General features: G+C 47.3%; 2 protein-coding genes and 1 long non-coding RNA gene across 3 annotated transcripts; 1 reads left to right on the top strand and 2 right to left on the bottom strand.

The window, feature by feature from the left end:
- Positions 1 to 1,388: 1,388 nt before the first annotated feature.
- On the bottom strand, positions 1,389 to 3,996 carry LOC127753871 (protein NRT1/ PTR FAMILY 5.10-like). The gene is made up of 4 exons (XM_052279324.1): positions 3,797 to 3,996; positions 3,489 to 3,706; positions 2,973 to 3,412; positions 1,389 to 2,876 (listed from the first exon to the last, which is right to left on the bottom strand). Exons 1-4 carry the CDS (start codon positions 3,936 to 3,938, stop codon positions 2,030 to 2,032), a joined length of 1,647 nt encoding a protein of 548 aa, XP_052135284.1. The 5' UTR covers positions 3,939 to 3,996; the 3' UTR covers positions 1,389 to 2,029.
- Positions 3,997 to 6,655: 2,659 nt separating this feature from the next.
- Positions 6,656 to 9,413, bottom strand: LOC127785678 (protein NRT1/ PTR FAMILY 5.10-like). The gene is made up of 4 exons (XM_052313073.1): positions 8,880 to 9,413; positions 8,578 to 8,795; positions 7,657 to 8,138; positions 6,656 to 7,566 (listed from the first exon to the last, which is right to left on the bottom strand). Exons 1-4 carry the CDS (start codon positions 9,013 to 9,015, stop codon positions 6,765 to 6,767), a joined length of 1,638 nt encoding a protein of 545 aa, XP_052169033.1. The 5' UTR covers positions 9,016 to 9,413; the 3' UTR covers positions 6,656 to 6,764.
- A 4,457-nt stretch (positions 9,414 to 13,870) lies between these two features.
- LOC127761015 (uncharacterized) lies at positions 13,871 to 15,278 on the top strand. The gene is made up of 3 exons (XR_008015192.1): positions 13,871 to 14,071; positions 14,448 to 14,509; positions 15,248 to 15,278. It is a non-coding gene; the product is annotated as an uncharacterized LOC127761015 (long non-coding RNA).
- The last annotated feature ends 304 nt before the right edge of the window (positions 15,279 to 15,582 follow it).

The following is a 15,582-nucleotide window of genomic DNA, read 5'->3' as shown; positions in this document are numbered from 1 at the left end:
GAAGGGTAACGTTTCCAGAGTCCGCCTGTGTGGCAGACGGCTAACCTGGGTGGTTAGGAACGGATCTGTGTGACCTGGGGTGTCGTCCGACACCGAGGTGTTGTTAGGGCCATGATGATGGCGTTGTTGTGCTAAGATAACTGTGTGGGCTATGTGTTGTTGTGAAAGTGAGAAGAAGCTAATAGAGGAAACAAAATAATTGTTGTTCGTTAATCGTGACAAGTTGTTGCAAAGCAACTTGTGGAATGGTTCGAGGCGTGAGCCTCCTCCCGACAACTAAAACTTGACTCACTCACTAGGAGTTTTGTAAAATAAATCACTTTGCCAAAAAGGCAGCTTTCGCAAATAAAACCTTAGCCTCCTTGTTTAAACCTAACATGTCATTCTTTTCCCTGGCTTGCTGAGTACGTTAAGTACTCACCCTTGCCCATATAATAATCTATAGAGTATGAAGATGAAGACGTCGACCCGACCGCCGAGGAGTATCTCCAAGAGCAAGCCGAGTATGAAGACTTTTAAATGTTTCGTGCCTAGCCCCAAGCCTCGCCTGTGGAATAAGTTAGTTGCCTAGGTTCTTTGCCTAGTGCGTAGTTGCTTAGTCGCTTAGTTTCTCCGCGTTATTCGCTTCTGCGCCATCGTTTTTATGTTTTTCTGTGCTGTTGTGTTGCTCATCTATGGGCCTGTCTATGATGGCAACGTTTGTAAGGACTACTACCCCAGTGACGTAATAAAGCAGTTTACTTTGATTCCACATTTATTCTGTATGTACAAGATAGTGTATCCTGGGACTGGTACTATATCACAGGTAATGCATAACACCCTGATATAAGTTAGTTGTGTTTATGGCTAACAAATATCGGGGCGTTACAGATTGTCCATGCACTTTACTCTAATTTTAAATACCTCTTAAAATATTGTTCAACGACAAGAAGAAAATACATACTTGACCGATCTGATGTAATTTCATATTAGCGGGCTACATCATATTCTTTTTCACATGACAACGTCATACCTTAGATCTCAATCCGGCCCACCATGGTCAGCTCACCCTTTTACTATGTTGATATTGATATGGAGGAAAATGATTTCAAGGTGTGTGCTCTGTGCTGATGGGCGGCTGACCACACGTGTGTGCTCATGAGCGTCTAACCACGATTTTAAGGGGTTTGCTGATGGGCGTCGGTGGTCGGTGCCTCGGTGGACGATTAACATAGGTGAGCATTGAGGTGTCAGCATTGGTGCCATAGCCGTGGGCTAGTGTCAGCGGCGAGGAGCCACCAAAGATGGAAGAAATAGCGTGGCGGGGCATCTTGCCGCCGACGGCTTGAGTTAGAGAAGAGAGGGGAAGGAGGCTGGCCCGAGAACGGCGCTGTTCACGCTTTTCAGCCAATCAATAAGGTTGGGGGAGGAAGAGAAAATGATAGGGTTATTGTGCGCACGGACCTTAAAGCATATCCAACCGTTCATAATTTGTATTATATTAAATGGGATTTTCTGTTAAAAATTGTATAGACAGTCAGGTGTAAGCAGATAATTCACATACTAACTTACATGTTAAAATAAGCGGGTCCGCAACCTATTTTGACTTATAAGTAAATTCACGGGTTAGCTACCTATACACTTAGGACTTATAAATAAATTTACAGGTTGGCCACCTACACACTTAGGCAGCCCATAGTCCTATTGTAAAAACTAAAAACAAGGCTTGTTCGAAGCTAAGATTTGGTTGATATTTGGTATAGCCACTTCAATAGTTTATTAAGACTAGTTCTTTCGTCATTGTTTGTATTTTTAAATGCATCTTGTAATATTGTTCAACAACAGGAAGAGAATGTGTTCGGCCTATCCGATGAATTTTTATCACCTGGGTATGATAAGCCTACAATTCAACTCGGCCCAACATGCTCATCAGCTCACCATCTTCGCAGTGATTACTAATCACTTGATCAGAGTATAACACTACAACAATCCGAGAATTTTTGTGTACACTACTCGCGAGCAATGAAGCAACAGAGCACAAATCGGAGGCTTACACGCAGATGCCATCATCATCAACTCCCCTGTAATCACCATTGCCATCAGCATCGCTGCCCTTCTTCTTGTAGGTGTACACCCGCGCGAAGAGGAAGAAGGCGACGAGCTCGACGGCGCAGAGGCCGGCGAGGAGCCAGTAGAAGTAGTCGAGGTGTGCGCGGTTGAGGTTGTTGGCGAACCAGCTGCCACCGGCGCGCCTCGCCGTCGCGCCGTCGATCACCGAGATGAGGAGGCTGCTGAGGAGGTGGCCGACGCCGAAGATGCTGAGGAACAGCGCGAGGCCGAGGCTGCGCACGGCGTCGGGGACCTGGTCGTAGAAGAACTCCTGAAGGCCGATCATGGCGAACACGTCGGCGACGCCGACGAGCACGTACTGCGGCACCATCCACCACAGGCTCATCGGGAGCCGCGCCTTGGGGGCGTCCGCCATGCCGGCGCCGGCGGCGACGCGGAGGCGCCGCGTCTCCACGAGCGCGGACAGGACGACGGCGACGAGGGAGATGGCGAGGCCGGCGCCCACCCTCTGCAGCATGGTGATCCCCGACGGCCTCCCCGTGTAGCGGCGGGCGAGCGGCACGAAGAGGCGGTCGTACACCGGGATGAAGACGACGATGCTGACGCTGATGAACGTCTGCAGCGCCGCCGGCGGCACGTTGAAGCTCCGGCCGATCCGCCGGTCCAGCGTCGCCGCCTGCTTGGTGAAGAACGTCGACGTCTGGGAGAAGATTATCGCGTAGATTATGCACGACGCCCATATCGGCAGCAGCCGGAACACGCTCTTCACCTCCTCCACGAGGTCACCGGCGTCGCCGTCGCCGTCTCCTTTGCCGCCGCTCGCCGGACTGCATCCACCGTCTCACATCAGGACATGCACAAACAGTCAAAACACACAAAGAAAAACACTACTAAAATCGATCGAACTATTCTTCTTTACGCACTTGGTGCGACGGTTTGATCTCCAGCTCTTGATCAATGTCAAGAACGCCTTGGCGACGCGGGCGACGGGGCTGGCCGCCCTGGCTGTGTAGAACCTGTACGAGCGGGTGCCGAGGAGGAACGCGGCGAGGGAGACGACGATGACGATGCAGGGGATGCCGAAGCCGAGGCCCCAGCCGACGTTGTCCTGCACGTAGCTGGACACCATGGTGGTGACGGCGGTGCCGGCGCACATGCCGAAATACCACCAGTTGAAGAAGGAGCTCCGGGCGGCGCACTCCGCGCCGTCCTTCTCGTCGAACTGGTCCGCCGCGAACGCCTGCGCACACGGCTTGTGCGCGCCCTCGCCCAGCGCCACCATGTACAGCGCCACGTAGAAGACGACGACGTGGCCGGCGCGCGACACCGGGAACGTCGACGACATCGACAGCGTGCCCATGCTCTGCATCCATGGAAACAATTAATTCTCAGTGTACGCGCCATGGTTGGGAAGAAGAACCGAAGGAGATTGCACCGACCAGGACGAAGATGACGGAGGCGAGGACGATGGCGCGGTAGCGGCCGAGCCAGGCGTCGGCGACGCAGGCGAGCGGCAGCGGCAGCATCTGGGAGACGCCCTTCCACGCGTCGATGGACGCGGCGGCGCGCGCCATCGGCTGCCCCAGCGGCCCGGTCAGGTACGTGATCAGGTTCGCCGCCACGCCCTTGTACGCGAACCTCTCCGCAATCTCCATGGCTGCACGCACCAACACAAACACAAGATCATCATCGACACATTCATCCAATCGCTCAAATCACTAAAAAAACAAGGAAGATTTAAGCATACCCATGACGAACACCGACGACTTCCAGCCGCCGGTGGCGGCGCGGGAGGCCGGCCGGCCACGGTAATCGACGGCTCCGGCGACGGTGTCCGCCATGCCGGAGTCCAAGAGGTGAGACACCAGCTTGCTCCGGTGATCGGCCATGGTACAGCTTGTTAGGGCTTTATACGAAACCGAAATCGACACGCGGCTGCTTAGGCAGATGCAATCCCCCTTTCTTAACTCTGAAATTACTGCTAATCACCTTCCCTAAAACCCCCTCTACTCTTCCCAAATTTACCCGATCTTGCAATCCTAGTTGAAAATTATCGTACAAAACCCCCTCGAATTAGGACGCTCTTGCTAATCATCCCCTGTCTTACGCTAATGCAGCGGGGCACGTGTCACGCACGCGTGCCCCGTGTCGCGGCGTGTACGGACGAGAGTCGCCACGTGCGGAGCACGGTTCCCTATCGTGCATTTAGGACAGACTTCTGGTGATGCGGGCCGGTGGATCATGGATGGACGGCTGAGATTTCACGGCTTCGAAGAGGATAGGTTCTTCCCGCGAATCAATACCGACGGCGACTAGGCGATTACTAGTATAGAGATGAGATGAGCCGTTATTGCTGCTTTGATCTTTGAACTTTTGGAAAAGCAACGGACAGGAAACTGTTGCCAACCAGACCACGAAACAAGCTGTCCTGGATACGTTTTTCAGCAGCACCGCATCGTAAATTTTGCGGTGTTGAAAGAAAACGTTTATTTACCTATTTTCTAACCATACGATTTCAATACAACTAAAATTTTATGTATGCCATTATATAAGCATGAGATGTGTTTTTATACCGTGTTTGCAACTTTGCATATGGATCAAAATGCTCCCGCTAACTCTTTCTCCCCACCTCATTGACACGTGGGCCCACGCATCATCCCTCTTCCTATGTTTCTCATCCCACTCATCTCCTAGTCGTTCTCGTGACATTATCGCCCTCTTTGGAAGACACTGATGACGAGTTCCCGGTGGGGGGTTGGAGGTCATGCTCTGGTGGCTTAGATACTCGGAACCCTTTGACAACTCGAGAATGAGCAACATGATTGGGAGGAGGCAGCGGAGAGGAGCAGCAGTAGCACCTGTGGACCATTTGACAACAAGGGTGCGAGTGATGGCTCGTTGATGATGCCAACGGGATCGAGCTGGGCGAGGGTGTGGTTGTCCGGCGCTGGTGCAGGATCACGTTGATAAGCTCCACGTTAGATCCAGTGCCTCATCATCCACGATGCTTGCTAAGATAAGCTTAACGAGACCATTGACATCTCGTAGTTCCTGCTCCTCGCCCTAACAATGCACCTTCCTCAACCTCCGCCTCTCCCACTAACAAGGTCGCCGTTGTCTCGCCCTGTCGCCACATGCCGCCGTTGTCTCTGAGCATCCGTGAGGAAGAAGATGGAAGGGAACTGACAGTGAGGAAGAGAGAAGAGGAAGGGTGAGAAAGAAGAGGGACTGACGGGACGGGTGGGTTCCATATATAGATTGGATATTATGTCCAAAGCATGTCTGATGCGTATAACATGGCACGAATACAATTTAGTTATATTGGAAAATGACATGGTTAGAAATAGGTGAATAACAATAATATTTTAAATATCATAAATTTGCAATAGCAATGATCAAATTGACCCATACAAATACAACTTTCCCGTGCAAGAGAGAACATCTTCATCACTTTATACACGAGAGAGCAAAAGGACAGCACCGGAGTATCCATCACAAGCTAGGTCCATGTGTTAGCACAGTTGAATAATGTACGAACACAAGGAAGAATTGCGTACACCAGCACCGTCTTGTGCGCACTGTTCATGCTGATCTGCAACAAAAGTGACGAATCTAGCTCCTTTTTATATGCGTATATAGGCCGGCTAGCCGAATACGGACCGATCGATCCCACTATGAACAGCTACAGCCCAATGGCTAGTCAGTGAGTCAACTATGAGCAAAAGATATGCATTGCATCTCCTACTCCTACCCTGCACGCATCAAATTCTGAAAATCAACGTATCATCACAAACTTCAGTAGGTAAGGAAGTAGCAGTGCTGAACTGATGATAGTTCGGCACAGATAGAAGGGGAGTACAAAGATGCTAAGCTGCCCACGTTCTTAACCAGCCGAGCAAACAGTTAGAACGGAAACCAATTTTGAAAAAACTCAACATCTCACGACAAACTTCAGAAGGTAATTAAGAAAGTAGCAGAGCTGATCATTCGGCACAGGCAGGAGAGGAATATGAAGATGCCAAGTTGCCTAACAAACAGTTGGTAGAACGGAGTGTGTTTGAATCAGCTTGCTTCAGTACGTGTGCCACTGTATGGTTAAACGTGGTTGGTTCAGGCTGCAGATCAAAAGCAAGCATCGGAGATCGCATTTTGCGCCGCGGCCTTTGAGGCCTCACGAGTCGCGATCAAAGGCGACAACGCGCTGGAAAGTCTGCTACCGAAGCCGAAGGTGCAGACTAACGGAACAGAAAAGCTTCACCCATAGCAGCAGTACAGCACCACCCAACAATGGCAGGTCGCCATTTGCAGCAAAGGGCATAGAAAGCAAACTACTGGAGTAGCAGCTTCGAATGGACAATTTCCCACCAGAAAAGAGAAAGTGAAGACGTCCACAAACCACAACCATCTTGGTACGCGCACATGCACTCCATTCAATCGTTCAGGCATCGAAATAAAAATGGACACGTTAGCAATCAGTAAACATAGCAGGAAAAAAAATCGATTTCTCTACAGAGAATTTGTACAAGATAATGGTTAAATCTTTAGTCTTTACACATGGTTCAGTCAAAGGTACTACTAATGGTTAGTAGATCTTTTCACAGGAATCAGAGCTTAAGTATCAAGGTTTTATTCACTTTCTAGGATTTAATCACCTGTACAAACATTTTCAGATTTCACAAGAACATGCACAAGAATTAGCTAGCTAACCTCTACTTCTACATGACATCACAACCGTTGTGAGGAACCCTCTTCTTATACACGTAAACGCGCGACACGAACACGAACGCGACGAGCTCGACGGCGCAGAGGCCGGCGAGGAGCCAGTAGAAGTAGTCGAGGTGGGCGCGGTTGAGGTTGTTGGCGAACCAGCTCGCCCCGCTCTTCTTGGTGGCGCCGTCAATGGCGGAGATGATGAAGCTGCTGAAGAAGTGACCCACCCCGAATATGCTGAGGAAGAAGGCGAGCCCCAGGCTGCGCAGCGCGTCGGGGACCTGGTCGTAGAAGAACTCCTGGAGGCCGATCATGGCGAACACGTCGGAGAGCCCGAACAGCACGTACTGCGGCACCATCCACCACAGGCTCATCGGCAGCGCCGCCTTGGGGTCGTCCACCATGCCGGCGTCCCTGGCGACGCCGAGCCGCCTCGCCTCCACCAGCGCCGCGACGACCATGGCGGCGAGCGCCAGCACGAGGCCCGTGCCGATCCGCTGCAGCATGGTGATCCCCGAGGACGCGCGCGTGAACCGCCGCGCCACGGGCACGAACGCCCGGTCGTACACCGGGATGAAGGCGATGATGGTGACGCTGATGAACGTCTGCAGCGCCGCCGGCGGCACCCTGAAGCTCTCGCCGATCCGCCGGTCCAGCGTCGCCGCCTGCTTCGTGAAGAACGTCGACGACTGGGAGAAGATCACCGCGTAGATGATGCACGTCGCCCATATCGGGAACAGCCGCAGCACGCCTCTCAGCTCCTCTCGGTGGTCGCCGCCGTCGTCATCGTCCACGACGGCAAGAGCGCTGTTCGCAATCAAACAAACCATAAATCACCCAAAAAAAATAACGCCATAATTCACATCAACATCAGACAAGAAATCGATTAGAACATACTCGTCTTTGGATCCTCTGATGAGCGCGACGAACGCTCTGGCGAGGCGAGCGAAGGGGCTGGACTGGGTGGAGACGTAGTAGCGGTAGTTCCTTGTCCCGAGCAAGAACATGGCGAGGGCGAACGCCATGACGAGGCAGGGGATGCCGAAGCCGAGGCCCCAGCCGATGTTGTCCTGGATGTAGGAGGACACCATGGTGGTCATGGCGGTGCCGGAGCACATGCCGAAGTACCACCAGTTGAAGAAGGAGCTCCTGGAGACGGACTCCTTGGCGTCGTTCTGGTCGAACTGGTCGGCGCCGAACGCCTGCGCGCACGGCTTGTGCCCGGCCTCGGCGAGCGCCACCAGGTACAGCGACACGTAGAAGATGGCCACCTGCGCGGTGGAGGGAGCGCAGGACAGCGACTTGGAGGTGTAGCTGCAGCCGCCGCCGTCGCCGTGGAACGCCGGGAGCGCCGACGAGAGGGTTAACATCCCCATGCTCTGCAGCAGCAGCCCAATGTAAGTGATCACTGTTCATACTTGCAAAATGAACTTTAAATCCTCAAATTCTTATCTGAAACTATTGTTTTGGACTTATTTTGGTCGGATTTGAGGTGTTTATGTAATCAATTATGGACGTTGAGAAGCAGAAAGGTGAGATATTGAAACGGCCATCAGAAATTTGGCCGTGGAGCATGAATCGCTGTTATAAACTCCTAATTACACACACTGAAATTCGTATAGAAGATGCAAACTTGCGGTGACCCACAGAATCCACGAAACCTAGGAGCGGAGTGGACGCACTTTTTTTTTTTTTTCCAAAACGTGTGGCCGCCGACTCGCCCCCAAATTGGATATATGTAGGTGATTTGGAAAAGTTCATCTGAAGAAAGGCGTGCGCTTTTTTCTGTCAGTGAAAAGGGGGAAAGTGGGAACTGACCACGACGAAGAGGAGGGAGGCGAGCACGATGGTGCGGTAGCGGCCGAGCCAGGCGTCGGCGACGCAGGCGACCAGCAGCGGCAGCATCGTCGCGACGCCGCTCCACAGGTTGATCGCCGCCGCCGCCCCCGCCGTCGACTCCCCCAGAGGTCCCGTCAGGTAGCTGATCAGGTTCGCCGACACGCCGTGGTACGCGAACCTCTCCGCGATCTCCACCCCTTTTCACATCCAAAATCCACAAAATTTCACTCAATCGATCCTCGGGAGTTGGGGTTCGGGGAGGAGGGGGAGATTGGGCGTACCGAGGACGAACATTGCGGCGGACCAGCGGCCGGTGGAGGCGCGGGAGGCCGGGCGGCCGCGGAAGTCGACGGCCCCGGCGACGGCGCCCTCGGAGCGCGGCAGGAGGAGCGCATCGGTGACGGCGTGGCTGGCCATCGTCGCGTCGTGGTGGGTCGCGTTGCGTCTCTGGTGGATCACTGACCGGGGAGGAGGACACCAAGATATAGGGGGCCGATCCGTTCGCGGCGCGCCACGGGACAACCAGCTACGCGCCGCGCCGGCGTCCGTTCTCCCCCGCTTTTCGCTAAGAAAAATCACCCACTTTTTTTTCCTGACAATTCGCTCGCTTTACTACTAGTAGAATGTTTGTTACAGAGTTCACTGACGAGTTCGAGGCCGCACGATCCGGATCGGGCGGCGCTGACGGCGAGCGATCCGGCGGCGCAGGAGGATAAAATCGACCGTGCGATGCGTGAATCGTGATGCGATTTGCGTTTGCGTGCGGCGTAGGAGAGAGAGAGAGAGAGGAGAGAACATGGCGCTGATCCAAAAAAGAGTTGTGTGATTTTTTGTCTGAGGCGACAAGTGATCGATAGGGCAGAAGCGTAAGGTGAGAGGCGACCTGAACCTGACCTGGAAGATTTGTTGCGAGACGGTTTGGCCCGTTGCGCGCGGCGGAATCGCGTGGGGGCGCACGGGTTGCTTCGGGATCTCTTGTGCAATTATCTCGGGATAATCGCTACAACACTCCGTATTTTTATTTTTTTTTTGATTCGGGTAGTGTTGGTTCTGAAAGAGACGGTGTCTGTACGTGACTACGAAATCGTTGCATTATCCTTTCATCCTTGAACATGTCTACGATACGAGAGACGGGATTTTTTTTTTTTTTTTGGCGAGCTGTTGCTGTCCGTATGAAAGGCTCACCAGGTCGCTGTTCATTGCTTCCGTTTCTTCAGTTCAGAAAGCTACGTATAGAAGATTCTACGAGCGGTATACTTCTCCTTTTCACATGGAGTAGGAGTGTACTGCGTTCAAGCTCAAAATCCATGGCGACGAACAGAACAATGTCTGTGAGATCTAGGGCCACAGTGATGCGGTGAATCGCCGTGGCCACAGACGATCCAGGGCGCGTGGCGGCGGCGCGGCGGCGCGCGCGGGCACGCCGCGAGTGCGTGGTCGGCGCGTGCCCTGCATGCCAGAATTGGAAGGTGGCGTCGTCCGCGCACGGGGCTCGCTGCCACCTCGGACACCTCCTACCTCTCTCACGCAACACCACAAAAACACCACGCTTGCTCTGCCACTAGGCAATGCGGCCGCTACAGCAATTTGCAGCATCTCTCTCCCATCGTACTACTACCTGCCTAGAGGTAAAATAACGAGCAACAGTTTGTTTGTTTATTTCTGTATGCTTGCAAGCTGCAATTGTTTTTTGGCACCCAGTTGCGTGGTTTGTTGAGCAGATCAGGGTTGTATGTATTTTGTTTTTGTGTCGCTGTGCCCAGCTGTTGCTTTTGGTTCTTTGGTTGACCGTGATGGACATGGGGTAATTAAGGTCTTTTTCAGTTTGTTGCTAAAATTAACTATGTAAATTTTTAATATTGTAGAACAAAATAAACCAGATTTTACCATCATGACATTTTCAAATCTTACCGACTGTTGGTAATTTTATGAAATTCTACACATAATACTGTTCTAAAATTTAGTAGTGTCAGACTAAACACCATCTTCACATCTCATCTTGATCTTTCCAATTTATCAACAAATGGTAAGTATCTTTTCAATGAACTGAAAGACCCTAAATCCACAACTTATACGGTATAGTATTTAGTACTCCCTCCGTTTCGAAATGTTTGACACCGTTGACTTTTTAGGACATGTTTGACCATTCGTCTTATTCAAAAACTTTTATGAAATATGTAAAATTATATGCCTACATCAAAATATATTTAACAATGAAACAAATGATAGAAAAATAATTAATAATTACTTAAATTTTTTGAATAAGACCAACGGTCAAACATGTGCTAAAAAGTCAACGACGTCAAACATTTCGAAACGGAGGGAGTATATGCTCACACAACAGGACAACTTTATACGGTTGCCTTTGCCTACTGGCGTCGTGTTACACGAGAAGCAACATATGCAATCTGACCATCTCGGGACGGGCAGGGGATCGTGTGTATCACACGATAGGCGCTGTAACCTTGGCCCAGCCCAAGTCGATCAGAGCGGAGACCCAGCCCAAGTCGCCTAGCAGCGGCGCATGGCGGCGCCGTGGGCTGTTACTCCGTGGGCTTTAGTCCGTACGAAAAAAGGTCCAGGTGCATGAGCGAATGTTGGACTGTGGGTGTTAACTTTAGGCCATAGGCCTTGTTTGGAGAGCTTGTCCCAGCTACAGATTTTCTCAAAAGTTGTTTATGTTAGAAGCTGTTCTAAATAGTCTACAGCTTCTGAGAATCTGTAGTTAAACTAACAAGCCAGAAGCTGGGTTTTAGAGCTTTTCCAGATTCTGAGAAACTGGCTAACAAACAGCTGCTTCTTAAAATTTAAAGTTCCCCTAAACATGCCATTAATCTCTTGAAGTTTGACTTATGAGAGACGAAGCTGTCTCACTGTACAAGTACAGTTAATTTCAGTACACACTACACGTATCAATACAAAAATAAAATAAAATATTGTCACTTTATCAATTTCAATATAATTATTTTTCTTTTTATCCGCTTATAATATATTTATTCAATAGTTTCATAGACTTTAATGTTATGATTACTTAAAAAATAAATTTATTTTAAATAAGCAGGAGGAGTCAATAATTCACCTTTTCTGATACGGAGACAGTACGTTCTACATGACACTTTTCTAGTCTGTACCTTTGAATTCTTGGTGCCTGCCCCGTTGGTAAACGCAATTAATCACTACTAATATCATGTGGAGGCTGTTCAGTCAGAGATCACAGTCACCGTAAATTTTTTACACTCACTATTTACACAAATATAAATACATGCATCTGTGTTTTTTTTAAAGTGCATCGGTCACGTATCAACTCCTTAAAAACAATTTATCAGCCAATAAGAAAACAAATCCATATAGATCAAAGACATTACATAATGCCACGAGACCAACAAGAGACAGCTCTGGACAACCTTAGCTGGCTCCATGAGGCTTAAAATGATGCTTTAAATTGACATCTTTCCACTGAACTCATATAATACTGCTAGCCCTTTTTTATACGTAATACTAATCTTTTAAAGAAAACCCTTGACATTATGCATGCTGCCATCACATGTTGATTATCCCAATATTTCTTTGCACTATTATTTTCATAGGAAAGAAAAGAAGATATTTCTCTGTTCTCCATCAGATATTTCTCTTATCTTGTTCGGTGCCAGCACAGCAGCCAAGCTGCAGACATCACCTGATTCAACTTCTGCATCCAACCACAGCACAACATGCCCAGCACAACTCATTTAAGGTGTATGTGCCCAACGTAATAAGAAATTTCTAATTTAGTTATGTCTATAGTTTAACATAATAAGATTTATTGTTTCAAATCTAGTTCAGATTTCACTTGTTGGTATTGTTTTCATTTTTTTTTTGTCAGTAAAAAGGGGCACATGTATCTCACTCTCATGGTAGTCTCACCGTGTGACTATCGGCACAATCTGAGGCTCACGAGATGCCATCTATGTAGGGTTACATTAGCGGTCAATTTTCAACGTCAACTCTTCCAAACAGAAAATAAATCGTTATCGAAGGGTAATTTCGCTGGTCACAGAAGGCAGTACATTTTCTACATTGGACAGTGTACTCTTCCATCTCAAAATACAATTGCTTACTACTACTACTACTACGTGATTACGCCTTCTTTAAAGAAGATTAAGCCTGCGACACTATACTTTTCCAACTTCTACTCATTCTTACACACACACATATAATACAGTAAAATTATATAAAAATCATATTAATTTAGTTTTAAGATTGTTAGCTAATATTTATTAATCATATGCTAAATAGCTACCTCGTTCCCGTGCGTGAGGAGAAGTTCCTAACTCCTCTCAAACACAATCTAAATTGTGATCGATTGAGGTGAGACCATGTGAGAAATATTAAATGAAAAATAATGTTATGATGAGAAGATAGATAGAGAAATAGTATTTCAAGACAAATTTAAATTCTATAATTTGCTATATTTTAAAATAGGAGAGTAGTAGTATTTATCTTTTGAGCGATGAACACGCACGAGAAATTTGAAGAGGTAAAACCTTCTTTGCTTAAAAAAACAATCGCAATCAAAATGTTGCAAGTTCTAAAAAGAGGTCAGAAAAAGTTTAGCCGTATCATTTGAAATATAATAATGTACTAGCAAGTTCTAAAAAGAAGGCAGAAAATGTCGGCAATATAGCAACGAACAACCATTCGTTAGACCTACCAGAATCGAATTGTTTACACTAATATAAGCACTTTCTGTAAAATTTATTTTTTAAAAAATAAAAAAAATACTGGGAAATTTATTATGCATTAAAAAAGAGGATGAACAACAAGTGATGAGTTTGATGACTGTTGAACTGATCCATACTCCCTACATCCCATAATATGTGGGGATTTTGAGTTTTTGCTTGTAATGTTTGACCACTCGTTTATTAAAAAAATTTTATGCAAATATAAAAAACGAAAAGTTATACTTAAAGTACATTGGATAATAAAGTAAGTCACAAATAAAATAAATAATAATTTTATTTTTTTAATAAGATAAATGGTCAAACCGTGTAAATAAAAACTCAAAATCATTATATTATAAGACGGAGGGAGTATAAAAGATCTAAAAAAACTGAACCATTTTAAAAAAAGGACAAGGAGAGAGGGAGAGAGTTGAACCACTGTGGCGGGCTAATCACCAAAGATAAAGATTGGCATTGGTCATGTCATGTGGGCCACTTAAACGTGTGATTAGATATGAGATTACCCCCTTAATCCCGTTTTAGGCACAGCCTAAGTCTCTGTCAACATCCTAATTCATCTCCTTCCCGAGGAAAATAAATAGAGAAAAAGCTCCCTTCTTTCTCTCTCTCTCTCTTCCTACCAAGATCCCTCTCTCTCTCTCTCTCTCTCTCTCTCTCCAGCTTCATAGTCCAGGCGTCAGCTTCAGCCCGGGGCTTAAGCGAACTGCGGGATTTGCTATCCCGGGCGCGAGATCAAATTCACGAAGAGAAAGGTGAATCCCCATGTCGCTACTGGTTTAATTTCTGTCAAAGCGGTTCCAAGAATTCGATTTTTACTACCTTTTAGGGGGTTCGTTTATCTGATTTAGTGCTAAATTGGGATGAGGCACTTTTTTGCCCTAGGAGAGATTTGATACCCTGCATGGCTGTCTTAGATTGTTGAATTAGGAATTGGGGCTCTGCTGTATATATTCATGGATTGTCAGATTCGATTTGGAGCTCTCATTTACCAATCCCCTCTCTTCCTTAATAACGCCGTTAATTAATTTGTGCATGTCTATGTGGGTTGTTTGATTTGAAGTTCTTTTTCATGGGATCATCATGTAGATTCGCATTATATCTCAGTGGCTCTTTCTTTCGATGCCTCAGAGTTTTGCCCTGCGCGCCCGTTGAATTTTCTAACTCCAGGATCCAGGAGATACCATAGGAGAGTGAGTGCTTACGTTTTCGATGTGACAAATTTTCGTTTTATGTTTAGTGATTTGTGTTCGCAGTAAGGAGCATTGCAGAGGCTCCTGTCGATCCTGTTGCGAGTTTTAACCTGAGAAAATGATATCTCCTACTTCATAATTTTGTGGCAAGATGTTGAGTTACTCTCCAATGAAAATCCTTGTTGCTACATTGAACAGCTCTACCATTCAAATCGACGCCTTCAAATGTTTACACATTTGCCAATCTGTTCCTTTCTATTAATGATATATGTCCAAGCTAATATGGCAATAAACTTTTACCTTATTTACTAACTATATAACGGACAAATATCCAGGTTTATGTAGGAACTGAAGAATATGCTTTACCTATTTGTCAAGGGCTGTTTTTTATATGATATTTTTGTGGGGGTTGCTTCCTGGATTGCAAAAGATAGTCTTGATTAACAATATATTTTTTGCAACTTGCATAGCAATGATTATTCATTTAATAAGAGATTGCCACTTTCTAATGGTTGAGGTAGTGCAATCTTTTTTTTTTTTGACACGATGAGGTAGTGCAATCTGGAACTGACACTGACACCTATATGATGCAACAGCATAACTATAATGTACATGACTTTCATTTTAGTTAATAGTTGGGTGTTTCATGTTTTTTGATAAGCAATAAAATCTTGGAACCTTGCTCTTCTTGGTTAGTTCTGTATGTTCAAGTGTTTGTCTCCTGGCCGATGTATGCAGCATGAAGCTTCCAGCTGTTCAACATGTGGATTATTTTCAAGTTAATTACTAACAGGTTATTAATGAAACAATCCTCCCTAGCCTTGAAAGAGTGCTCCATCCCTTGTCATTTGGTTTCACTAGCATTGCAGTTATCTCAATTTCACAACTATAGCTTCATGTGAAAATGGTTCTTTGTTGTTGCCTGACATTCATAGAATCTGTTCCCCTGTTCCTTATATCTTTTTTTTTTCTAAGCATCACCTTTCCTTTTTACAGCAACGACAGCAATTTCAGCTGCATCATAACCATGAGTCTAGCTTGTCTAGTATGCCATGGCATGAGCAGCCCCTCGC

Source organism: Oryza glaberrima, chromosome 1 (genome assembly GCF_000147395.1).
Source record: "Oryza glaberrima chromosome 1, OglaRS2, whole genome shotgun sequence".
Classification (NCBI taxonomy): Eukaryota; Viridiplantae; Streptophyta; class Magnoliopsida; order Poales; family Poaceae; genus Oryza; species Oryza glaberrima.
Note: the sequence above shows the minus strand (reverse complement) of the source record. Positions and strands in the feature narration are given on the sequence as shown.